General features: G+C 36.0%; 2 protein-coding genes across 3 annotated transcripts in view; one reads left to right on the forward strand and one right to left on the reverse strand.

Annotated features, from left to right (window-relative positions):
- On the forward strand, positions 1-26,989 carry cd82b (CD82 molecule b). The gene is made up of 9 exons (XM_052581941.1): positions 1-157; positions 10,191-10,263; positions 12,045-12,117; positions 20,273-20,397; positions 21,440-21,514; positions 23,674-23,772; positions 24,017-24,199; positions 24,910-24,993; positions 25,293-26,989. Exons 2-9 carry the CDS (start codon positions 10,201-10,203, stop codon positions 25,368-25,370), a joined length of 780 nt encoding a protein of 259 aa, XP_052437901.1. The 5' UTR covers positions 1-157; positions 10,191-10,200; the 3' UTR covers positions 25,371-26,989.
- Positions 1-27,182, reverse strand: part of LOC127977209 (homeobox protein aristaless-like 4) — a 539,817-nt gene that overhangs the window by 392,198 nt on the left and 120,437 nt on the right. The window lies entirely within an intron of this gene.

The following is a 27,182-nucleotide window of genomic DNA, read 5'->3' on the forward strand; positions in this document are numbered from 1 at the left end:
AGCCCAGACTGTGTGGGTTCAGCCGGGCGGGGCAGTAAAGGGTTAAAGAGGGTGCTTCTGCTGCTCCTCTAGTCTGTTTGTTCAGTCTTTCTAGCGCGACAACGAACTCACTGACAGCAGCTCAACGGGATCTTCCTTACGACTCGACACAAAAGAGGTACATTATTTTCACTTGTATCTAAGATGTTAGTAGGTTACAGAAGCTATTAAAAGTGATTTGACTGTCTGCTAGCCTGAAGTAACGTTAGTGGCAGTAAACTAAACTTACTAGTAAACGAGGTCTAGAGTAGCTTTGTATCGCGTTTTCTACCATAGTAAACTAGTTATGTTGTACTTTAAGTGTGTTTTTGTTCTTTGTATATAGTTTAAAATGTTCGCTGATGTGGCACTGGCAGCTGGTGCCGTTCTCACTGCGTTCCCGTGAACAATCACAAACAGCTGAATTTGACGCGATTTAACCCTCCTCCGGTCAATGCATCGCAGCTGTGGTTTAACTAACGTTAGTTTTAATGTTGATCAGGCTTGTGTAGAAACTCGGAAGCCCGTGTTGATCAACAAGTTGTCTGCGTTGATGCCGTGAACAGCGGGAGTGGCTCGTGGCTTTTAAAAAAGCAGCATTGTAATTGTTAACAGTCGCGTGGAGTGTAGGCGCGACTCTTTGTATTAGCTTTGAGTGTTCCCACGGTCCTGGGACACCTGTAAATATGAGGGAACTTTAACATTGTGATTTCGATATGTCATGGAATGGAATTCAGTAAAAGTATATGGAAAATAATTTATACAAAGCTGGATAATATAGTAATTGATTACATGTAATCTGGATTACGTTAACAGATTACGTTATTTTCCCCAATTTACAGTAATACTAAATTGCATCTATAAAATGTAAGTGTTGTACTACAATTTATATATTGCTTTTATTTTTTTACTCAGGAGTTTCTTATGCTCATCAAGGCTGCATTTATTTGATAAAAAATACAGGAACAAATGTAATATTGTGCAATTATGAAGTAAAAAAAATAATTAAAATCCAATTTAATGAAATTATGATTCAACGAATTTTCAGCATCATTACTCCAGTCTTCAGTGTCACATGATCCTTCAGAAATCATTGTAATAAGATGATTTATTATCAGTGCTGGAAATTTTTGTGCTGTTTTATCATTTTTGGAACCTGTGAAACTTTTTTTTTCAGGATTCTTTGATGAATAAAAAGTTAAAAAGAAGAGCATCTATTTAAAATAAAAATATTTTATAACTATATGCACCATTCAGAAATTTGCGGTCATTCAATTTTTTTTTTTTTAAATAAAATTACAACTTTTATTCAGCAAGGATGTGTTAAATTGACAAAAAGTAATAGCAAATATTTATATTTTGAATAAATACTGTTCTTTTTATTCATCAAAAAAATCCTGAAAAAAGTATCACAGTTTCCAAAAAAACCAAAACAATTTGGTAGCACAAGTGTTGCCAACATTTGATAATTTTAATAACAAATCAGCATATTTTATACTAGAGTTATAGCTGAAAAAAAAGGAAATTCAGCTTTTTATCACAGAAATAAATAACATTTTAAAGGATATTACAATAAAATCAATTATTGTGTATTGTAATAACATTTTGCAAGATTACATTTTTTTCTTTCTGTATTTTTGATCCAATTAATGCAGTCTTGATGAGTAGAAGAGACTTACTTTTAAAAAAAAAACATTACAAGTCCCTCTGATCCCAAACATTTGAATGGTAGTGTAAATTGAACAAAAACATAGTCTTTCTTCATCATTTTGTAGAAACCGTTTTAAATTCATGCTGAATTTTTGGTAGAAAAGGTTTATCGCTATCTTGCATCGAGCTGACTTGAATGCACCTTGCATCATAATTCCCAACTTCCAAAGTCCCAGCAAGTCTAGAATGAACCAGTAGCCCTAGTGGTGACAAATCTCAAAACGTAAGGAGATGATATAGTTAAATGTGTCCTGCCATTAAACAGGATGTGTTTTTATTCAGGTAATTAGCTATAAACATATTGATTTTAGGAAACCTGTTTAGCAAGATTCAAATAGTTGTTCTGCCACGGTACTATACTTGACCTGAACGAAAAACAATTTAGTAAACACATTCTAGGATATGAGGGTCACTGCTCTGCTGTCAGGACTGCACATCGGTCTGTAATGAAAGCACAGATGTGGAAATAGGTCAGAACTGAGTTGGGGCTAAGCAGTGGATGCTTCTTCAGGTCTATAAAAGGTTAAGGGCTGGCAGACCTCCCAGGACGTGTCTCTTGACTGGAATGAGCCCACAGAGAGAGAGAGAGGGCCAGGATACAGATGTTCCCCTTATTTTACTCTGACTTTTCCTAGCTGGAAAACTCCTTGGAGCCAGCTAAAAATGGGATGCCACTATGTGTTTAAGAGCTGCTTTGCCAAGACAGGCCTGCAGCGGAAACTTAATAGGCAGTTCTTTTTCCAAAGGAAAATTTAGGTTTGGCTGCTTTCTAAAAAAAAAAAAAAGATTTAATGTGCAACAGCATTCCTTGTTGTTACTTAGCTTTCATATATCAGTACACACTGCATTTGATGTTTTTTTTTCAATAAACAAATGTTCTGCTTCATATTTATATAGAAGGTGTTTAAAGCTGACATGAAACGAAAATTCTTCATATCTATTCTCTAAATCCATGTTCTAGATTTTATCCTCGAAAAATCAATCTGTGCTAATGTTTCATTTGTAAGTCATTTATTTATTGATAAATATTTTTTAACATTTAATCAGTCTTTTCTCTGGTGACGTATGCAGGACTCATTTAGGGTGTGTTCAATCTTGTAGGCCGGTTCTTTTGGTACAGATCAAAAAAGAAAATGATAGAGTCCTGGTTCATTTAGCATTCACACTGTAATTTTCAACAACTAACCTAAAGATACGAAACAAAAGGTCACAACCTGCATATAGGCTTAGACTAGTCTTACAAGTTAGTCCTCTGATTTTTTTCTTCTTCTTTAGGAGTAGTGATAACTTTTGTAAGTCAGTTACATAAAAAGTAGTTTGGTCTGAAAAATAAGACTCATTACCACTTGGCTGAGAGCTTGTTGGTCAGACTAGTTCTTACGACACAGTCTTAGCAATAGTAGCTAAATTAATGCAACTGGTCCGTGATTGGGCAGCAATTATGGAATATATTTTGCAATCCTTCCAAACATCCAAAACTGTTATGTGCTGGGCTAAATAAGCTCGTTGTATGTGTGTACATAAGGTGGTATTGTATTTTTACCAGCTTATAAGTCACAAAGAGCTTATATAATGTGTAAAGGAGTAAAAATAGTGCCAGGAATTCCTCCGTCACACACTGAGATCTTTCCACTTGGTTTGCACCAAGGTTCAGACAGCAGTGTTCATGATCAATTTAAATGAACTGCACTAACAGAGCAATCATTTTACGGTGTTTTCACACTTTTTTTCGATTGCCTGTCTCTAACCGGAGTTTGACTGATCCCCCGTTCCATTGCACCTACTGGGTTGTGTTTACACAAAGTTTTTTGGTTTCTGAACGACACTCTCCGACACATTTACAAACCGTGTACATATTTCTGTTTAAAGGGGTACATTTATTTGATATTTTTTATTTATTTAATGAATTATTAGCTTTTTATCAACCTGCAAACCCACTACAGTTCTTAGTTCTTACATTAAGCCTTGTTTGGGAAACCCTAGTGTTATGATGTAATGTTTAAAAGGGGTCATATGATGCATTTTTTTTTTAAGATCATTATTTGGTGTATTTGGTGTAACAGAAAATGTTGACGTGCTTTAATGATCAAAAAACACATTATTTTTTGAATACTGTACACTATTGTGGGTCCTAAATGCCCCTCCTCTCTCAAACGCATCATTCTCTACAAAATCCCTTCTTGTGACAAGCGCAGTCTGCTCTGATTGGCCAGCTGACCCAGTGCATTGCTATTGGCCAATAGGGCTGGGTATTGATTCACATGTCCCGATTCAATTCGATTTCAAATCTCAAGCTCTTGATTTGATTTGATTCGATTCAATTTTATTATTGTTATTATTATTTTTTTATTACATTCAGTGAATATAGTTTTAATACAAATACTATTGATATTTCTAAAAACAATTACAGTAAACATCAGATTACATAATTGTGAATTAATAAAAAATTAAGAACCACAGATTTGTATTTTAAACCTATTCTTTTTTTTTTTCTTTTTTTTGTATAGGGTCTTTTTTGAATGATAATAAGCCCTATAAGATGTTCTTATTTTTTTCTGGTAATAAGATAATGGCATAAAACATTCATTTAATTTATCCTAATCAAATGTAAATTAAACCCTTTTATTTTTTGGCAAACAAAGTGGTGTACAACAGAGGTTTACTGTTAGAATTAAAAAAGAAAACAAATGTGATTTTCTTCTTTTAAAAATAAAGATTTATTAATCCGCATTAGCAGTAGTAGCATTAAGTCTTATGACTGCTAAATTGTAATATATTCTGACGTTTCTTAATGTTAAACTATACTTTTATTTTGATGGGCTGCTGTGAGGAACTGCTGTGTATGACAGTAGTTTCCTCTCAAATGAAATGGTTAAATGCTAATGCAGTGATTCTCAGAGCAGCTGCAGCTGAAAACACAGCGAGCGGCGTCTGCGCTTTAGTATGTGTGTACGTTATGTTAGTAAACAAAATCTTCCATTCTCTGAATAGAAGGAGGAGAAGCTCATAACAAGAATGTGTTAAGCCTCTCCCTCTGAAGCTTCGAATATTCGGTGTTGATTACTATTGAAGCTTTGAATTTAAAAAAATGATGTTCGGACCGGCCCTAGTCTGCAACCTAATTACCAGTGAAAGTGTTCAAGTGTCAAAGCCCTTCACACACACATAAAGAGCATTTCTGTCAGGCAGAGGTTGCATGTGATGCTTTAGATAACTTATTTCACTTAATGCAATATGATAAATGTACATGATTTGTCCAAAGTGAAAAAAAAAAGTGATTCTTTGTAAACGGGCAATACAATTAAAAGTGCAGCAATACAGAGGGGAAAAACTTTGAGCATACTCTCCAATCCCTGAAATGGTGAGAGGGAAACTTTTTTTTTTTTTTTTTTTTTGTAGACAATGGATGCTAACCAACACGAGTTGACAAATATAGCACAGAAAATTTAGCCTGATGGTACAGTATAGTAGATAATTGTTTCCCCCTGTGATTGTAATGCTTGTGATGTGGCTGTTGAAGACCCAGCTCTCATTTAGCTATGGCTTGACCTTCTTCTTGGTGGAGGGGTGAGGGGGGAGACTCATGGGTGACTGGGGCGTGAGACTGCAGCCCCCCACCTCCCAAAATGGAGCATTGACGCTGTCTCAATTATGGTTGCCATAGGAATGCCCTGGGAGTATAAAAGATGTTGGCTGGTGGGAAAATCATAGGGTTATGCAAAAATAGTGTTGGAAGCGGTGAATTATTACTTGGCCCATAATTTGGTTATTTTTGATCAGTCTAAATTACTAACTCAAGAAGCCTGACTTAGTAATGTTGTAGTTGTAGTGTGTGTTGTAGTAATGACTTTTTTTATTTTTATGGATGACATTTGAACTTAAGAATGTAAGGAGGGATAACTTAAAACTCCTCCGTGTTAGGCGTGCTCTAGGCCTTCAATCTAAAGATTTTATGATAATAGCATTTAATGTTTTTATCTGGTTAATTAAAGGCTCTGCTTCCTCCTTTCCCTGAAGACAGCATCAGTAATTTTGCTGCACCTTTTTTATGTTTTCTGTCAAGCACGTGTTCCAGACATGTAAATCACTGGCTCTCATACTAGAAACAAACTAATGATAGTACAAAAAAATCTAAATAACAGTTGCTGAGAGAGATCACATGCTGCAGTGAGAGCATAAAAAGAGTTCACTCACACCATAATTTAATAAACAAATATAGTTTCCTCTGTAGTTATTTTGTCTTCAGTGTCCAACTTTTTGAATTATGTTGTGTACTATAAATACTACTATAATTACTGTAAGTACTATTAATGTGATGCACCGAGGTCCCAATAATGTATGATAAAATACGGAAATACAAAATACAGAATTTTTTTTTATATATAATATATATATTATATATATTTTTTTTTTTTTCTGTATTTTGTTTTTTTTTATATGTATTTGCCATATTAATTGATGTAGGCGTGTGCAGGAAATCCTTGTTTACTTGTGATATTTAAATCAAGCATATTAAAGGGCATTTATTTAATATTTAGTCTGTTATAACATCATGTATGCTACTAATTTCTTTAACAAAGCCAATTGAACTCAAGTGTAATTTGATATCAACTGCTAAAATAGATGTACTACCATTTAAAAGTTTGGGGTCATTAAGGTTTTTCTTTTTTACATATTTGAATTGTCTATATTTATTTTTATTAAAAAATCATATAAGGATATTGAAATTAAACTTTTAGATGGATATTTAAGCACCGACTGTTCAAAATTCAACATTACTGCACTGATGGATTGATTGACAACATACCAACAAAACATTTTAATAATTTTTGTGTATGTTTAACACCCTATACATGTGTAAAAAGCATGCTGAAGTACTGTGAAGTTCTTTGTCAAATAAATAATAGTCAAAGAACACTTGCTGGGGGAAGTCTAAAGTGATTATCCTGGATTAAATTGCTGATCATGTGATCTATAGGAAGTATCTAACATCAGCAGTGTAAAGCTTGCTTGGGTGTGTTCAGATGCTCCTTTGTGTTGTGCTAAAAAGCCTAGGATAGGACGGCTTTGTCCATTGTATGGAATGGGGCAGCATGCCATCATTGTATTATGGAGGGGATGTTGTGATTGACCAGAGAATGGGTGACATCTGCACAGTTGAGTTACAGTCCAGCTGACAGCGACTGTAGAGATTAGTAAAGAACAGAGATAACGCTACTTCAGCTTCCAGATGGCAACACTACTTCCTGCAACCCCAACTACCCCATCAACACATTCACACAAGCCTATGGAAGCATTTGGGTAGCAATATTCAATTTGGAATGTAATATGCAAAATGACAATGCAATATGTAAAATGGCAATGCATTTCTGTATTTACATTTACATTTTCCAATACATTTGTTCAACGTTTGGGGCAAAATGAAAATGAAATTACATAATTTTCATTTTCCATTTCATACACTAGTTTTAATAATTAGTTTTAATGCTTTATAAGTTGCAAAATTAAAATGAAAATGTATTACAGAAATGATTAGATGTGTATAACATGTTCAAGCAAAAACTGGCAAAATTATCATTAAAATGCTATTTTTCTTAATTGCATCAACACTCACAGTCAAGACACTTACGATTGCATTCAAAGTCCCGCAATGAATGTAGCAAAATTCAATGTGCACACTGAAAATGCATTCCGAGCCGATCTCGGTCTCCGCCTCCTTCTGCCACGTCAATCACTGCGTGAACAAGGCGGGGCTTGCAGAAGATCAAGAGACTCAAGATTCGAGAGGATTCAAGTGAGAAAACATGGACAAGACGGTTGTACGTTTACGTTTTAATCATTTCAGTTTATGGCTTCAATGTTTCATTCGCTCTGGTGGGCGAAGCTGAAATGCTGCTTTCATCTGATTGGTCGAATCGCTCCACTTTCAGCTCGGTCTTTTCATTCTTTCAGACAGAATAAGAGTCAGTGCGAGTGAAGCACTGTAATGTCTGAAACCACCGCTCACTGTTAATTAGCATAATATTTGAATCAGATGTAGCTGGGCACATAATTTGTGCTGCTGTGACTTGCGAATTATTTTTAGGTTATAGTATTGTATGAATATATTGTCCCACTGATAAATACAGTGCAAATAGTTATCTCTCCTTGCATAACAGTGAAGTTACAATTAAGAAAAATAGCATTTTAATGATAATTTTGCCACAGTTTTTGCTTGAACATGTTATACACATCTAATCATTTCTGTAATACATTTTCATTTTAATTTAGCAACTTATAAAGCATTAAAATTAGTATTCATTTTACATATTAAAACTAGTGTATAAAAAACTTTCAAAAGAAAATGATGTAATTTAATTTTCATTTTCATTTTGCACCAAACGTTGCACAAATGTATTGGAAAATGTAAATGTAAATGCAGAAATGCATTGTCATTTTACATATTTCATTGTCCTTTTGTGTATTACATTCCAAATTGAATATTGCTACCCATATGCTTCCATACAAGCCAAAGTGTGTGTTTGTTCATGTATTTAGGCTGTTGTGGCTGATGGCTGCTGCATTATTCTTTATTAGACTCGTTGAAACTGCTGAATAGAAAACCAAATCCTCTTGACACCTGATGAAACTTTACTGCCATTTGTACTTCCCCTTCCATATTTATGCTTGTTTTATCAGGCTAAACTGCTGAATGTTGAAGAATAAGAGAAAAGTCCAATCCCGTGTCATATACTATTTTTGTCATAGCTGTGAACATGCTTACAGTGGAAAGAGAGGAAATGCATTGGCCATGTTGTTATTTCTCTGAACTCCCCTTTGTAAATGAATAAAATACAGAAAAGGCTGCATTCAGCACAGAAAAGTTGAGAGTCTGGTTTATAGCTCCCTGGAGTACTTTCTTTTTACTTTTTAAAAGATGACGCCAAGTAAGCTTGGCTCTGTGACTCTCTGACTTCATATCCTGATATATTGCATATTACTCCATACTTGTGTGTGTGTGTGTGTGTGTGTGCGCGTGCGCGTGTGCGTGTGCATGTAAGAACCAAAAAGTTTATTTCTAATTCTCAGCGAGAAATGGAGGTGTCATGGTTAATTGTTTTTCCTAGTGTCTTCATTAAATGTTCACAGAGGATTTTAAAGAGTGTGCCAATATTTTAAGAGCAATTTAATTGAGTCAAGATTACTTCAAGGGACTGGTGTAAGTCAGGTTCCAAAACTGCATGAGTTTCTTTCTTCTGTTGAACATGAAAAAAGATATTTAGAAAAATGCTGGTAATCAAACAGCTGAAGGACCCCATTGACTTCCATAGTATTTATTTCCCTATGGGGACCAACAACTGATTGGTTCTTCCAAATTCTTCAAAATATCTTCTTTTGTGTTCAACATAATAAAGAAACTTACACCAGTTTGGAACGACATGAGGTTGAGTAACTGATGGCAAAAAATTAAGTTTTCATTTTTGAGTGAAACATCACCGTAGCAAAATTGCAGAATCAAATCTTTGAAATGTTTTAATATTTCCTTTTTTTCTTTTCCGTTTCAGAAATTGATAAACCTATTTATGACTAAGAGTTTACTGCTTTTTACTGAAATAAGATATTTGAGTAATATCTTCAGGGAGTCTCACCAGAAAGACCGTTTTAAAGGTCCGACATCATAAAGTATTTCACAAAATCTCATTTAAAAATGTCCTTGTGTAATTAACCACAAAGGAATAAAATGAATAGAATACTTAGATAATGTTGCCAGTAATGTTACCTAATGCTTAATGAGCGGAGACCAACTGCCCATTTGATGACTCCCTCAATTAAAGTCATGAGTCATATTGATCATATTTGCTTTGAGCTGGCACACCAGTATTAATTACAGATTTACATGATTTACACGTGTCTTCCATTTGACACAAACAAGTAAATACTGCAATGTTTTGCTCATTTGGATTACATTGCACATTGCTCAGGACAAGACTGTAAGACAATACTGCACTGTTCAAAAAAATTGGGCTCAGTAAGATTTTTTTGTCTTTATTTTAATTAATGCCTTAATTTAGGAAGGATACATTAAATTGATCATTAAAGATGCTGTTCTTTAAACTTTCTAGTCGTTACAAAAAGTTTGACATTACACTGGAACTTAACTGGAAACCCTAAAAAAAATGAAACTTTTTTTGCAGTGGTATTAATATCATTAATTAATGGAACTGAAACTAATCAACCAGGCCAGATTAAGTAACCGCTGTGTTTTATAGAGCAGGTTTTTTCCACTTTGTTTCAGCGAGAGCTTACACATTATCACCTGCGGACTGTTTTTAGCAATGTGTTGAGAGAAACTCTTTAGTTATTGTTGTCATGTCCAAAACTTGACCTGCTCCATGTCAGTTGTTCTGAGATTTCTCCATCAGCTTTGGCGTTGTTCTTCATGTCTCTCAGAGTTTTGATGACATTTCTTCTCTTATTTACAGAGCACCAATCATGGGGAAAGGATGCATTGCCGCCACCAAGTACTTCCTGTTCTTGTTCAACCTCCTCTTCTTTGTAAGTGTACACACTCCTACACCTTTATTCCATGTCTCAGTGCAAACAATGGCCTTGAGTTCAGCACAGTAGCAATGTGGCTTCCTGTCATTAGCTCTGGGCTCGTATCCATGAAAAATCTTAGTGCTAACAGTTGCTCCTAGTAACTGAATTCGTAGAAAATTCTTAGAAATGTGGGTGTTTCTTCTTAAAATTGAAGAAAAGATCCTAGTGAAGAAAAAAGTTATTCAGAAAGCAACCCTTAAAAGACGTCTAAAGGTCCAAAATTGTTAGGAGTATGGACGAGGACTTTTAAGAGGCTTAAAAGTTTCTTTAGCAGTGGAGAAAATGGATGAAGCATGAAGAGGGAGAAGAAATGTGTTGCACACAATGCATGAGAGTGAGTTAACAAGTCACTACACATTAGATTGTGCAGGAATCATGTTTGTATTTCCAACACTGCACAGAAATGTCATAGCGCCTGAAATGGAAGTAATCACCACAGTAACATATTTGGCAACTGGACAAATGCAACTATGCAGCAGTGATGATTGGGTCCGTCACAATCTTCTATAAGCAAATAATCACACAAACAATTACAATGGTGTCATTATTAATTTCCTATAAAATACGTTGAGTATGACAGCATGGTAAATAAAAATGAAAGAATATATATATACATATACTGTGTTAAAAAGGAGATTTAGGATAAGTGAAAACGGAGCCTTTTGGAAAGTCTAGAAGAAAATGTTTTTATGTAAAAAGTTTTTGACCTCTGTGCTTGTAAATAAAATGCTGCTGTTGTAAAAAATGGAAAGAAAACTAAGTTTTCCTGTAAAATGTTTATTTATTTAGGCATGTTTCTAATACTATAACTGTATTTATGCATAAGTAACAAGAGGCTCAACAGTGAATATGAGCTAGCTAAGCTTTTAGAACCAAAGGTTAGTAAACCACTTAATAATTCACTTAATGAGTTGAACTCCTATACATATTTCATTTAATTTCATTCAACTTTTGCCACATTTCCCTATTGGGCATGGAATATGTGGACATGTTAATAAAAATACAAATTATTAAAATACATTATTTAATATAATTATTAGTAGAGTATATTAACAACATTAAGTATATTATATTAACATTTTATTTTACTTTTTAAAAACCATTTTGTCATGCCATCGTACATGTATTTGCATTATTATTAGGCAAAAACCAAAATACCCAGCACTGTGATGGAGGTGTATGTAGGAAATCCCTGTTCGGAAATTGTTCACACTTAGTAAGGAAGTAGACTTGCTCTCTGTTGCATTTCTTTGGAAACCTTCAACTTGACCTGTTGTGTCTCTGATATAAAGGATCAAAGGCTAATGAAAAGCATTTGTGTGACTGTCTCTGATTTTTCCTTCTGAAGACCCTTTAATTGTACAGCAGCCTGCTGCTTTACTACTTCCCTCTGATATTGGTATAGAGGACAAGCCACAGATGTCAGAATGATATACGGGAACTGACAAGAGAAAATTCAACTTCTCTGATCCAGTTCATTTAGAGAACAGCTTGGACCTATTAGAATAAAACTTTGGGTCTGGAGTGCATGAGAACTCCGTTCAGTGGAGAGTTCCTGTCTCTCTTTAGCAGTTATCTAGAGTATGTTAATGGCTGCAGCACAGTGCTCTTATCCACAGTCCAGTCACAGTTTAAACTAAGGTCAGTTCTGAGGAACCAAAAGGGTCAAGCAGGTGACAAACACACAAGCCACATGTCCTTTATGTTGGTTCATGCCTGTTTCTTTTGCCCTGCAGATCTTTGGAGCTGTAATCATGGGCTTTGGACTATGGGTCATCCTGGATAACCAAAGTTTCATCACGGTTTTGCGTAAGTACAAAAACACCAACCTAATTTCCTGTTCTGATGTATGTAATGGTGTCCCTGAGAGTATGTCTTATTAAATCAGGTTACCATCTCCAGGCTGCCACTGGTCAGAAATGGAAAGATTTAGTACAGGTTTACCTGAATTTAAACATTATTTTTTTTCTTTTATATATATGTATATATATATATATATATATATATATATATATAATTTTATCTACAGATCGATGAATTTCTTATGAATTTCTGCTAATTCAAAATCAGATACAGATGAAGTAGCACTGTAAGATTACATTTGTTTGAATGCATTAATGCGAAAGCGACTGTGTATGAATGTGCTGAATCTGTTTAAATCATACTTCAACCCGAATATATTCAGTAAAATGAACAGACAGACTCCTTGAGAACTAGCCTTTAACTCTCTGCTTGGTTACTGTCGTCATTATAACCTTCTGAATCGGAGAGATCCAATTGTACTCGTGATGGAGCGGTGGTGGAGCGCAGGTAAGAGCAGCGTGCGAATCAAACATTTTAAAAGCACATGTAAATGAGAGAGTAACTCAAGGGCTGAGTTAACCCAGCTGTGAATGCATCTGGTGTTGTTCAGTGTATGACGGAGACACCAGAACTGCACCTGAAAGAATGCGCTGGAGCACGACACTACGATATTTCTTCAAGAGCAGATCTTGGAGACATTTTTATCGTCCACGGTCAAAAATCGTCATATCGCACACACCCCTAGTTTATAGTTTATTTATATAAAAAGTAGGCTATATTTGTGTATAAAGTTGTGGATCAAAGTGTATTCCCGGTCCCACCCACTCCCGCCGACATTTTTCCCTGTCCCGTCCCAATCCCGTGATTAATAGAGATTTTGTGGGCGACCCGCAGTAATCCCGAAAAAATGTCTCTGTCTCTGTGTGTGTATATGTGTGTAAATATTTATATACATGTATGTGTGTGTGTGTGTATTTACCATCACTCACAGAAATGCATTACATTTTAAAATGTAATAAAATAGAAAATAGTATAATTTGTAATAATATTTCACAATATTACTGTTCTGACTATATGTTTGATCAAATAAATGCAGCCTTGGTGAGCATAAGATACTTCTTTCAAAAACATTCAAAATTCTTACTAACTCCAAACTAATTGTGGTTTGGAAGACCGTTAACCGTTATCAGAGAGTCAGAGCAATATGGTGCTGATTACATGTTTTTCCATCCTCTTGAGTTCGTACCGGTGTTTATTCGACGTACGCTGGAATGCACAGTGAATGCAGCTGCTATTTGTGTGTTTGGCGTGGGGATCTTTCATTTTTTTGCCATTTAACCAAGTTTTCCACAAACCCCCTCCTATGCAGCACTCTCTGTGTTTATACATGCACACATGCACTCGCACAGATGTTAAGTAAACCAGAGAGGGTTTAAACCGAGAGCGAAAGCAAAATAAGTGAGGAGAGAAATGTTAAATGAATGAGATACAGAAGTCAAACAGAGATTAACTGTACATGATTTATGGAGAATTGAACTCGTACCAATACTGCCTCTGTCTGGACCGCCGAAGCCACGTAGACTGCATGCTGAAAGAGAGAGGAACAGGAAAACGAGGCTGGAGAAACCAGCGTAAATCCTCTTGATTTATTATTTAATTATTTTAGCACAGATTTGGCACTGAACTAAACATTACACCTTTTTAAAGGGATAGTTGGCCCACAAATGGCAATTTTCATAATTTACTCCCATTCTAAAAAAGAAAGTCACACTGGTTTGTGGGTAAGTAAAGGATAATTATTTACTTATTTGGCAAAGAGCGGAGTAATAAGCAGGAAAATGTTGTTGTGAGATGAGTAAATAATTAGATAAATGATATTTATTTTGGGTTGAAATATTTTATTCGCTCATTAAACGTTAAACTTCCATGAAGAAATACAGTTCCTAGCAAGCTGCTTTGAGTCTAGATGAACAAACAAGTCCAAACAAGATGGAAATTTAAGAGATAATTTACAGTTGTGATAACGATCAGGAAGATGACGTCATCACCAAAGCACCCGCTTAATATCTGGCTGTTTGTGTTGTGGCTGTGGGGAAGGAAGCAATGTGTTTAAAGTGTTCATTGACTAAATGGGTATGGTTTATGTCACAGGGACTGAATATCAAGAACTTTGAGAATGTTACACAGAGGCTGTGCATATTGTGCGTTGACTGGTTTCTGGGACTTGTAATGATCGTAGAGGCAATAATAACAAGAGACTGCGTGTTTCACAGTAGTTTATTGTAGTATAATTTATTAATATATTTATAAGGATAATTGTTGAAGATATGTAGACCAGTCTTACCTGTCAGCTCCAGTTTGGGCATGGTGTGCTCCGGTAGAGTGCTTCCAAAAAAATATATATATTTTTTGTAAGACTGAAAAGTTATCACAAAAAGTCTCTTTTACACCATTACTGAAGACTGAAGTCCAGTGTTTGAAAATAGTCCTGAAACTCAATTATTTTCATAAGCCCAAGCCACCAAACCATTTCCCTCACTCAAGAAGTCTATATACAGCACATGCTGGGTTAAATTACTGCAAGGGAGTATTTATGTGAAGTTCACCAGCTCTGAAATGGTTTGCCAAGCTAGTCCCAGCGCCATTCTTTCCTCTTTCATCCCACCTCATATTTTACATATTTTACTTCATATATAGTTTATCTACTCCAGCGTCTCCAGATATCGCAGCGGTGGAATCTGTTATCATGACCATTTTAAAAACATTGATATTTAAAAAAAAAAATCTGCTGATGCTGCTGTTTCCTCTAGAGAAAGCAGGGAATATCTTAGGATGTCCTCATACTTGGAGACCCTCAACTTTGCCCTTGCCTTTTTGATACAGTAGCACAAGGTCAAGTAGTCCCGTGTTTTACTCTAAGGGTCCTGTCATGGTCGCTCCCACACTGCGCTGCACAAAGAGTTTGTTTGTTGACTTTGTTAGTCTGTGGTTTAGGGCCCTACTGAGCTCGAAAATAACGGGAAGTTGTGTTCTCTGCTCAGCTGTATTTTCTTCCCTTCCTCCCAGGTTGTTTTTCCACACAACTGCATGGATATAAAATGCATGACGTCTTATGAGTTTTCCCATTTTCCAGATTATGATCTCATCCCTATTCTTTACATAAAGGTTTTACTTCCGTTTCAAATGGCACTTTCATTTGTGCAGAAGAGTTATACAACTGAACAGTTATAAAACCAGAACATGTTATGACATGAATCAGTGTTTGGTTGTTTGGAGGCTGATATGTCCAAACATATGCAGTTCTAAAGTTAAATCTAAATGCAAGAAACAAGAAACAAGTACTTGATCTTTAAAGGGGGGGTGAAATGCCAATTCATGCATACTGAGTTTTTTACACTGTTAAAGAGTAGGATTCCCATACTAAACATGGACAAAGTTTCAAAAATTAAGTTGTACATTTGAAGGAGTATTTTTGTTTCCAAAATACTCCTACCGGTTTGTCACAAGTTTCGGAAAGTTTTTTTCGAGTATGGCTCTGTGTGACGTTAGATGGAGCGGAATTTCCTTATATGGGTCCTAGGGCACTTCTGCCGGAAGAGCGCGCGCTCCCTTATATATAGCGAGGCTGAGCAGCACAGACATTTCACTGATCAGAGCGAGAGTGTCGCGAAAGTCACAAAAGAAGTGTGTTTTTGGTTGCCAGGGCAAGACAACCCTGCACAGATTACCAAAAAAAAAAACAGCATTAAGGGACCAGTGGATGGAGTTTATTTTTACAGAGCATCGACGCAGTTGTGCAAGTGTTTTTGTTTGTTCCCTGCATTTCGAAGATGCTTGTTTTACAAACAAGGCCCAGTTTGACTACGGATTTGCGTATTGTTTATTTCTTAAGGATGATGCAATCCCAACGAAAAAGGGTCACGATCATGTGTTGGAACCGCAGGCGGTGAGTAAAACTGCTTCAAATATCTCTGCCTCCTTGTTAGTGCGTCCGCCTCCCCTGCCGGAGACCCGGGTGCAAGCCCCGCTCGGAGTGAGTCGTTGCTGATGCTGCTCTCGTTCAGTTTCAGCCTCTGATTCTTTAGCTCCGCCCACACGTCATGCCTCCAGTCGGTCGTGTTTTTCCGGGAAAAATCGGTACAGACTATCTTTCTCTTATGAATATAATAAAACTAAAGACTTTTTGGAGTTATGAAGGATGCAGTACTACTCTATAGGTACTCAAGATTAACAGGATATTGAGTGAAAACGAGCATTTCACCCCCCCTTTAATATAGATGACAAATAAAATGTCTTAATTCTTTGGTGTATTTACCTTTCATAGCATAAAAATGGTGCTTGAAAGGTCAAAACAGGTTATAGTTCCAGTAAAAAAATACTGCTGGGGTTGTTGGGACTGCAGTTTTTCAGCTGTAGAGGGGTGTTTGCAACAGTACCTTGAGAACATTGTGGAATCTCCTGTATGAGCAAACACACAGTGAGGTTGTGGAAATTTGAAATGTACCTCAGACAGATGTAATGGTTTAGACAGGAAGCATATGTTTTGAAATGTGACGCTGAATTCTCGCTTGGGTTGAGAGGTAATCTACCGACCATTTATTATTCTCCGTTTCTAAAACAGAATAGTTTTCTGTCACAACCGTGATGTCACAGTTTTGCTTTTAAGGTCGTACCAGGGCAAAATAACCTCATAGTTTTGTGAACTGGTTTCTAAAATTGGATTAATTTATGTGCTGATGGACTGAATATTGGAAGAAAGGCTCTGAGTGACAGATCTAACATTTAATTATTCAATGACATAATATGCTGAATAATAAAAAAAAGAAACTTGTTTTTTTTTTTACAATATACACAACCATTTAAAGGTCTATTTTTATTTTCTATTTTAAATAATCTCTCTGTGTATATATATATATATATATATATTTGCTGTTGAAATATTCATTTACACAGTGCCTGTGATAGCTTGATGCATACAATAATTATTTAAACATATATTAAATAATTAAGAGATCACTAACAGGTAAATTAAAAAAAATAATAAGTATATGGTCTAATATTTTGTGAAATGCTCTTTTCTTAACCACTGAGCTGTGGTCACTGATAACTTGTCTGAGGTCCTCTTAGGCAGCAAAACTGTTTTCTACATTGATAATAATTCAGCATATTAGAATGATTTCACAAGGGTCATGTAACACTGTTGTAAAAGCCGATGCAACTTCGTCTTTGCAAGGAATAAATTAGAATAAAATAAAATACCATTATTGTAATATTTCACAATATTACAGTTTTTAATGAGCATAAGAGACTTTAAAAACATTAACAATCTTTCTGATCTTACTTATGAGTGGTTCTATCTATCTATCTGTCGGTCTGTCTATATACACACACACACACACACACACACACACACTTACATTTAAAAAAGATCTATAATAAATTGCACTAAATCAGTATGTTAAATTGACAGCTCTACTTTCTGTGGTTTCTTTGAGCATCACATGGTTTTGGGGACTTGATGGTTCTGCAGGGCCACAAGCCATATTTCTTTTGTCGTCTTTATCTATTAAAGGATCTTCAAGAACAACCACAAGCAGCCAGACTCATTTCTGCTGTGAACTGCAGGAGGCTTATGCACTCATTGTCTGTTTTGTGCAGCCAATACTTTTTGATCTCGACTGCTAATTTCAAATCTTTAATTACTCAAATGCTACTTATTTGTGTGAAGCTAAGGATCGCAAAAACAACTTATTACCCATGGAGGCAGCACAGCTCAGCACCAGCTGCTCTACCACTTTAATACGAGACTTTGACATGATGACAAAAAAATTCACATGACTAATCTTAAAACCACATTTATATACTGAGCAACTATAGAAGACTTGTTGAGTTTTGCAATACTGATAGAAGTGATAAAAGTCTGTTTGTTCTTTAACTTGGTCTTACTCAGTCTTATCTGTCTGAAAGCTTTGCAAAAACTATTATTAGACACATACAATTAAGTCGGCATACTTCTTGGCTATACTGTTTGAAAATATTAATAAGATGTTTTGATAAGAGAAGCACTTTGACATGGTAATTATTTCCACTTGATACACCAACACCTTTTTTTTTTGGACAGTATTTTTCATGTCAAAGTGACATCTTCCTCTGCACACATCTGAAATTGAGCTGCAAGCCCTGAAGCAAGACTGTAGCTGCAGAAGAGAAAGAAATGAGCTCTGAAAATCTGCCATGTACCCTCACCTTTCATCACAATCTCGGTTTCATTTTCAGCATCTCCTAAATATAAAATTAGGGCTGTTTTGCTAGTGAGGTTTTAAAGGGGTCTTATGATGTTTCTTTTTTTTTTTTTTTTTTTTTTTTTTTTTAAAGATCATTGTTTTGTGTGTTTGGTGTAACATGTTGGTGTAACATGTAACGTGTAATATGTTGAGATTCTTTAATGTTCAAAAAACACATTCTTTTTCAAATACTGTACATTATTGTAGGTCCTTTATGCCCCGCCTCTCTCAAATACGTAATTTTCTACATAGTCCCTCCTTCTGACAAGCGCTGTCTGCTCTGATTGGCCAGCTGACCCAGTGCATTGTGATTGGCTGAACACCACAAGCATTGTCGGAAATGTAACACCCCTTTCTATAATCGTGAGCTTCATCTTTCAAAATATATCTTAAGACAGTTAATAATGTCCTTAGATTTACCATCAGTTCAAGCTAGTGATGGGAAGTTCGATTCTTTTCCGCGAACCGGTTCTTTCGGACGGTTCGATTCAATAAACCGGTTGAAAAAAACGGTTCAGCGGTTCTTTTACGCTCGACGTAATGACGTCATTGGCGATGACGTAATGGCGTCACGTCTATCAAACATTAAAATATATAAAGTCAGTAATCATAACTTTAGTCAGTTAAAAACCTCATAATCATGAAAAGTTTACATTTGAATTTTGCAACAACACCGAAATACAGTAACAGCAATAATGTGCATATGAGGATTTAAGTCTTGAAGATATAAAGTAAATAAATTAGGTGTCATCAGCGCAGAAACCATGATCCACTTAATAAAACATAATCCATTGCGATGTATTTGTTTTTAAATGAACTTACGTTTCGCCAGATAGCCCTTCATCCAAGCGAAATACCCGCGCTCATAACATTAGTACAGAATCAGAATCAATCACCAAAAGAATCACTTCGGTTCAGACATGCTGTGAGTCAGTTGGCTTCACGCTGAATCGCGCATGCGCAGTATCATCAGTTCATCGGTTCTCAATTCAGACGCGTCCGACAGAAAAGATTTTCGGTTGAGTGTACTGGTGATCCGAAAACCGAAGCAACCGGTTCTTGACTCGAGAACGAGAACCGCTCCAGCAGTGGGCATGTTCGTTCATTATCTGGCTCAGCTCGGTGTTCATCTTCAGTTCTCTCTTCACAGCAGTTCAGTCAGTGTACTGTTTGAGTAAATGAATTACTCCGGGATATTGGTTTATTCTGACTCAGAGTGTCAGTCACGTTAAAAAAGTTAACAGTTTAAGTAATTTGTGGATTAATGCTTATTGGAGACGTGAACCGTTTTAAACGATTCAGTTTGATTCGGTGAACTGGTTTAACCGGTTCACTAAGAAGAACCGGTTAAATTGAACGATTCGTTCACGAATCGGCCATCACTAGTTCAAGCCCGAAAGGGGAACAGAGTTGCATGGCAGACACTGTGGTGAAGCTCGTAAGTGTTTGCAATACACAAGCCATGGACGGTTAAGACCGCTGACTCCACTGTGTGACCGTCTCTCTTAAACCAATAACAAAACGTAGCTCATTCAGAAGTGCCAGATTGTAGCAAAGTCAGAATGACCTCCTCTCCTAGGTTCATGAAATGGTCGAGCTGTTTTAGGGGGGCGTGGCAGTCTTACATTCAATAAAGAATATCTCTTTGGATTTAAGACTTTAGTCTTTGCAACTTTACAGATCTTTTAGATCTTTAGAAGAGCTTGTAACACTCCAGAGAGAAAGGATCACATCATATGACCCCTTTAATTGTTGTGTTTGTGGTGTTAGATCAAATAATAATCCTATAAAGGGATTCTATAAAAATAATTCATTTTTTTAAGTTGGCATTGTCAGAAAGTGTGATTTATTGCTTTTTGTCTTTGTTGTTCATGCAGAGGAGTCATCCACAACGCTGAAAGTTGGCGCCTACATCCTGATTGGGATTGGATCTCTGTCAATGCTTATGGGCTTCGTTGGCTGCATTGGTGCCATTTATGAGGTCCGCTGCCTGCTTGGATTGGTAAGTGATTTATGAGTATTATTATTAAAATTATATAACGCATATTTATTTATTTTCATAATATTATTACAGACTACTTGAAACTTGCATATTTCTATATATTATTACTAATGACTGCATTAAAGTTTGTTTATATATATATATATATATATATATATATATATATATATATATATATATAATATAATATAATATAATATAATATAATATAATATAATATAATATAGTGTGTGTGTTACTGCTAACTACATCAGAGCCAGATTGTTTTGGGCTCTGGCCTATCATTTTGTTTTATTTTGCCTAAATGCTGACTACATCAAACCTAGCTCTTTCTGTTCTCTAGGCTATTAATGTAAATTATATTTTGCATCTAAATTTTCAGTTGTAGAAAAATGTGTTGCATTATGTGTTTATTTATTTATTTTTTCACAGTATTTATAAAATAAGTGTTAATGGCTTGAGGTTTGACACTGTATAATTTTTTTTTAGCACAACTTCATTGTGCACTGGACCATTTACAGAAGCTGTCAGGCAGAGAGGTGCTGCTACGCTGCAGTAATCACAGTCACAACAAGCCCAGAGCGTCAGCTGAGGGAGCTTCAGAAAACCCTGCCTCATTAGCATGATAAAGAGTTCGTTTGAAATGGCTCTCTGAGGTTAATGCTGCTGGATTTACTGAGCTGGAGTGACAGGGATAAGCCAGTGAGATTTAGGGGATGTCCGTGCAAGAAGTGGGGGCTATATTAGCACCCACTAGATCACTGGATAAGCTTAGCGGTCAGCAAGGGTCTTTGTTAAACTGTTTGACCCATTTAGAAAATAAAGTTAACTAGCTGTCACCCTTTTCATTTTCTTTATGTAATCGAGCAGTTAATATGTCTAATAAACACATGAACATTTTTGTCTGGACTTCTAATGACTATAAGATATCAATTAAAGGATATTTAAATCAAACTATGACGTAGTAGTCTTTTAGGTTTCACTTTTATTTGAGTTTCCAGTAATTGTCAGTGAACTGACTTTTCCTGTCATCTGTTTACAGTACTTCACCTGCCTCCTCCTCATCCTCATCGCACAGGTGACGGCCGCAGTCCTCATCTACTTCCAGAGAGACCGGGTAGGTGATATTTCAGTGCTATTTATATATCATTTTAGTACTTATTAATATTTCAGAAATGTTTGTTATTTTATGTCCTGCCTTTATAATTATGGGACAGTTAATTGACAGAAAGTAAAGTGATGGGGGGGATCGGGAAAGGTCCATGAGGCAGGTCTTGAACTCGGGACGCCCAGAGTGTTTGTTGGTGTGCTGCTGAGGCTAGTATATATTTATTAAATGATGACGGTTTACTTTTTTGGGATGAACTATCATTTTAAATGGCCTCAGTATAGTTGCTGTATAGCTACTGTTTGTTAGCTAGTGTATATGTAACTAAGCTAAAAAAAAAAAAAAGCAACATTTTTATATGTAAATATTTTGTACATTTCTCCTAAATGACCCAGAAGTATGAAGTGTTTTGATGGTAACGTGTTTTTTTCTGCTGTTTGCATCACAGAAAAAGGCTTTGTTTAAAAAGGATGTTTTGTGCAACACATTACAAGCTTGCAACACTTTTTCTAGTCAGCTGTTGTGACTGTTCTGTAATCTTTTAACCCTTTGGTTTAAACCCACCGGGTTAGGTAGTAACAGGAAATGTGTCAGAGCAAGTTAACAGGTGGCCACGCTGTAGAAACTGGGATTCACCAAAGGAAGATTTGCGCATTCACTGCTGTTATTTTACTATATATACAGTACTACTTCCTAACTCATTTAAATGGAGGAAGTGGAACTCATTGCACAACAGTCATCTTTGGCACAAGATGGTGTGTGTGGAAGTGAGATGTTTCCGTGTGTAACAAAAAAGGTGCCATCTTTGATGTGGGCGATTATAGAGCCCTCGTTTTATGTCTTGTTGACAACAGCGACCTCTTTAAAAACAAAATTAAAATGCACAAACACACCAAAGTTGACTTTAAAAACACAACAGTACTTGGACTTCATCTTATCAGCCTTTCTGTAGTATTAGGAATGATGTATACATCCACTAATGCAGGACTTTAATTCAATTGTGCTTGGTCAGCCAGTCTTAAACCAGTTTTAGTTAAGTAACGCCAGCCATAAGCACATGCTTTTAATGCTCAGCTTAACTTGCTGTGTTTAGTTAGTACTCTATATGCTTCACCACAGGGCATGCCCAGAACAGGGCGAGATTCAGAACCGTCTCTTACACACACTGTGCATAAGCGGTTTTGCTGTTTTAGTTCATCTTTGCCGGAGCCCCCTTAGTGCACTGTACTTCAGCAGCCCCCCTACACATGCATGAACTTCATGGATGTTCTCAAGATAATGTTCAGTTGAACACTGATTTGCTCTTCAAAGGCTTTCGAAATGTAAAGAATGACAAAACCAGCACAAACTATTTAAAAAACAGTTAAATGACAATCAGAAGGAGTTTACTTTTATGCAAGGAGCCATTTAAAATGATCAAAAGTGACAGTAAAAACATTTATAAAAAAAATTAAAAAAAATCTCAACTTTCTATTTATCAAAACATCTTGGAAAATTGTCTGGTTTATTATTAAGAAGCAAAACTTAATCAACATATTAGAATGATTTTTGTAAGATCATGTGACACTGAAGACTAGAGGAATGGCTGCTAAATATTAAACTTTGGCATCACAGTGATAAATTACATATTAAAATATATGCTTAATATTTAAATATTAAAAACATTTATATATGAAAATAGAAATCAGTGATTTTAAATTGAAATTATATTTTGCTATATTTTTGCTACACCCAAAATATTGCAAAATAAAGTCAGTAACACTTTACAATCAAGTTTAATTTAACGTTCTATAATGCCTTAGCTAACATGAACGAACAATGAGCAGCGATTATTAATCTTTAATGTTAGAATAAATGAAATTGTTCATGTTAGTTCACAGTGCATGTACTAATTTTAAGAAATAAATGTTGTTCTAGTAAATGTTGAAACTTACATCAAATACAAGGAACAAATGCTGTAAATGAACCAATGCTGCAAAAGTATTTTTCATTGTTATCTAATATAATAAACTAATGAAACCTGAAACCTTATTGTGAAGTCTTGCAATACAAACTCTTTTTAATGGTAGTGTTTTCAATTGAGAATGTTGATTGTTGTTGAAATATCAGATAACCGTGTGTGTTTTTCACAGATGCATCCTAACATGTCTCCATGTGTCTATTTTTAGCTGAAACACGAGATGTCCACTATTGTGAACACAGTTCTGGTGAACTACACCGGTCATAACAAGACATCGGAGCACGCCTGGGACTACCTCCAGAGAACGGTGAGCTCTTCCTTCAGCTATTGTCTGCCATTTCCTCCCTCACTGACTTTTTCCATCATTCCCGCAGTCTCTTACAGTGAACTTACAGTAAAATCTGCTGCACATCTCAGAAATGACAGATGATTATGTTTTTAGGACTTTTCTCATGGCTTTTTTCTCTTTCCGGGTGATTTTGATGTTGTTGTTGTTGTTAATGCTGTAATATCTAATTCTTTCCTGCTCTTTCCCCTCCTCTCTCTCACAGATGAAGTGCTGTGGTTGGACTGGACCGTCTAACTGGACGGAGAATCTGCTGATAAAGAGTCAAAAGAACAATTCTCAGATTCTATATCCATGTTCCTGCAGAAATGATTCCATCAGTGGCACAGATATAAAAGAAAGAGGCCTGTGTGAAGCTTTGTCCGCTGATTGGCCGGTCTTCACTACGGTACACACATACAGCATATTCCTATATTAAGGCATAGTTCACCCAAATAAGAAGTTTCTGTCATCATTCCTTAACACTCATACATGTTCTGAATGACGTGAGGGTGGCTATCCAAAGAATTTTGGTGACCATTGATTTACATGGACAAAAAAAAAGGAGACATTTCTCAAAATATATTTTATGCAACCTGGTGTTTGTTACATCTCTCCATCTGCGCTGCATTCTCTCTTTCCTTCCATGTGCTTTTAGTGCAACATATGGATTTCCTTTGTGAACTGGATATCAGCTTTTCTCAGCCTGCTGACCTTTCACTCCATGCCAAAATTCAAGCATTTAGCACTTTATTTTTTGCCTTTATATTTGTCTATAAACCGGACAATATACCAGGCCACTAAAGGCCGATGCTGAATCCTTTCCCATAATGCCAACACTTTCATTAATTTGAAAACTGTATCATATTTGAAGGATACACCCAGTCCTATTGTTTAAGTAAGCGAATGAATAATTTACTGTAAATCAAAATGTTTCCTGTAAACTGGACCACTGACGCTTCTAGACTTTCACTCACTCTCTCTCCTCTAGTTAGAGTTTGGCTTGTTCTGTTCGTCTCTTCTGGTGTTATCTTTGGACAGCTCCGTCTGTTCAGGATCATTTCCAAACCCTGCATATCTTTTTACGTGTTTTCCTCTCTCTCCATTCCCTGTGTCCAGGGTTGTGTGTCAAGTGTGGAGGACTGGCTCCTAAGGAACTATGGAGTTATTCTGGGAGTCCTCATTGCCATCGCAGTGATTGAGGTAAATATGTGCTATGGTTTTTGCGTTAAGGAAATTGTTATTTAATGAACTCATTTAAATGATCAAACAAATATTCGTATTCAATTTACTGGGAATGAAGCTTTATCAATAACCAAAATTTGACTAATATTACAGGTTTGTTTGTAGTAAGTGTTTTCAGCTTTATATAAAACAATAAAAGACTGTATTGAGTCTGCCCTGTTTTAGCTTGGTAGCTGCGAAACGTGCATTTGTGTGTGTGTGTGTGTGTGAGAAGTGGAGAACCAGATTATGATCACGGTCTTCTCTGCTTACTTCAGCTTTTAGGGATGATGCTGTCCATGTGCCTCTGCAAAAGTGTCCAACAGGAGGATTACACCAAAGTACCCAAATACTGAGAGCCAACCCCCCTTCAGTGACTGTGTCACAGTGTCACACCTCAGAAAACACCAGTGTTACCGTCTCTCAACACCAGCAACAACAACTGAAACCAAGCAGACCAGACGACATCGATCACCCCCCGACACACACACACACACACACGTTCTTCACTTTATTATCCCCTTGTTTAAGATCAACGTTTTCCGTTGAGAATTCTTTTATCTTTTTTTTTCTTTTAAAGAAACTAGTGTTTGTTTGTTTTTTCTTGTTCGTGCTCTGCAGGGCCTGAATAGCTTCATGTTTCGTGTGTATAGATACATATACTGTACGCTGACTGTTGCATTTACGCTTTATATTGTTAGTTGTATCTGAGAGCACTTTAGTGAATAGAGAGTTTGAAATGGCATTAGCTACTTTTACAGTATTTTTATAATCTAGAGGGGCAAATCAACACTTTTTTTTTTTTTTTTTTTTTTTTTTTTTTTTTTACCTATTAGAATTTTTTTATTTGTATGAGAATTGTGTACTTTCAATTCAGTTATGTATATAAATACGATTGACATACTTCAGTGAGGTTTATTCTTATTAAATAACTACATCCTAGTTATGGCAGCACTTGATGGTGGCTTTCCTGCATGTAAGTGACGTGTTATTAGCCGGGGCTGGGTCCCTCAGGGTGGAGGCAGGTGTGGTGTGGGTAAAGATGGCTGCGGTTGAGGAATGCTAGGGTAAATGACAAGCCTGAAGGCTAGAAGGGCGTATTAGAGCGTTTCTTGTGGTTTACATGTGAGTCGGCCTGCATCGCTCTGTGGATCAGGGTGTGTATGGGGAGTTAGGTTGGATACGTATCCCACAGATCCCTGCTATGCTGGTGTGGGTAAAACAGCTGTTGAAGAACATCTAGAACAGGCATTAGATAGCTCCAGCTGAAAATCCACAGACGTAACATCTGTCTTCCTGTTACTGACCCATTTCAGCTCAACCAAAACAGGTCTCGTGTGATGAAGTTGTGCGAGACTTTTTAATCTTTGCGTTTCTTCTTTTTAATATTTTTGTGTCTATGGTTTTATTTCGAGTGAAGCTGATGTAAACGGAGTCATCTCTTTGAGTTTAGTAAGCCTGGTGTTGTTTACATCAGTAGTTGTTCTCTGGGCCGTGTTAGTGTTAGTTCGGAAAAGAAGCAATCAAAGTTTCTTCTTGAGAAAGGTGAGAGAGAAGAATGATCAAGTCGTGTCTGTAAGGCCATTTCCAAACACTTAGCTTTTCGATAAGAATTCTCTCGAGCTCTCTCCTTTAAAAAAAACAACTGCAATTTGTATTGTAGAGATATACCTAGAAGAGACCAAGAAATTAGTTATTTCTTTTTAGGAGTTGTCACATTTCAAGATGATGAATATTTTTTATTAAGCCTTTTGTTTTTTTTGTTTTGTCTAGAAACTGTCTCCTAGAACTCTAGTTTAAAACTTTGTATTTCCGAGGTAAAGTGAAGATGAAGGGCTTTTTTCCTGCATTATTATACTAAATTTTCTGTTTATCTGGGAAGCCGTGATTTATGTAGTGTTTTCCAGTGACTTTAGTACAAAACATGTCTATGCAATAGTTATAAGTTGGATTAAAAGAAAACTTGGACACAGTATGTGTGATTTCTATTGTGATTTGTCATTGAGTGGGTGTCGTTCAATCTTTGATTATTTTAGTCTCCGTGTAACGTCATAAGAGACCAAACTTTATTTCTTTCCTCTAGAAATCTTCTTCCTTTCATTAAATATTTCACTGTAATGATCTGCCTTTTTTTTTTTTTTTTTAGGTGTATAGAGTCTCCTATGTTC

This window comes from Carassius gibelio, chromosome B18 (genome assembly GCF_023724105.1).
Source record: "Carassius gibelio isolate Cgi1373 ecotype wild population from Czech Republic chromosome B18, carGib1.2-hapl.c, whole genome shotgun sequence".
Classification (NCBI taxonomy): Eukaryota; Metazoa; Chordata; class Actinopteri; order Cypriniformes; family Cyprinidae; genus Carassius; species Carassius gibelio.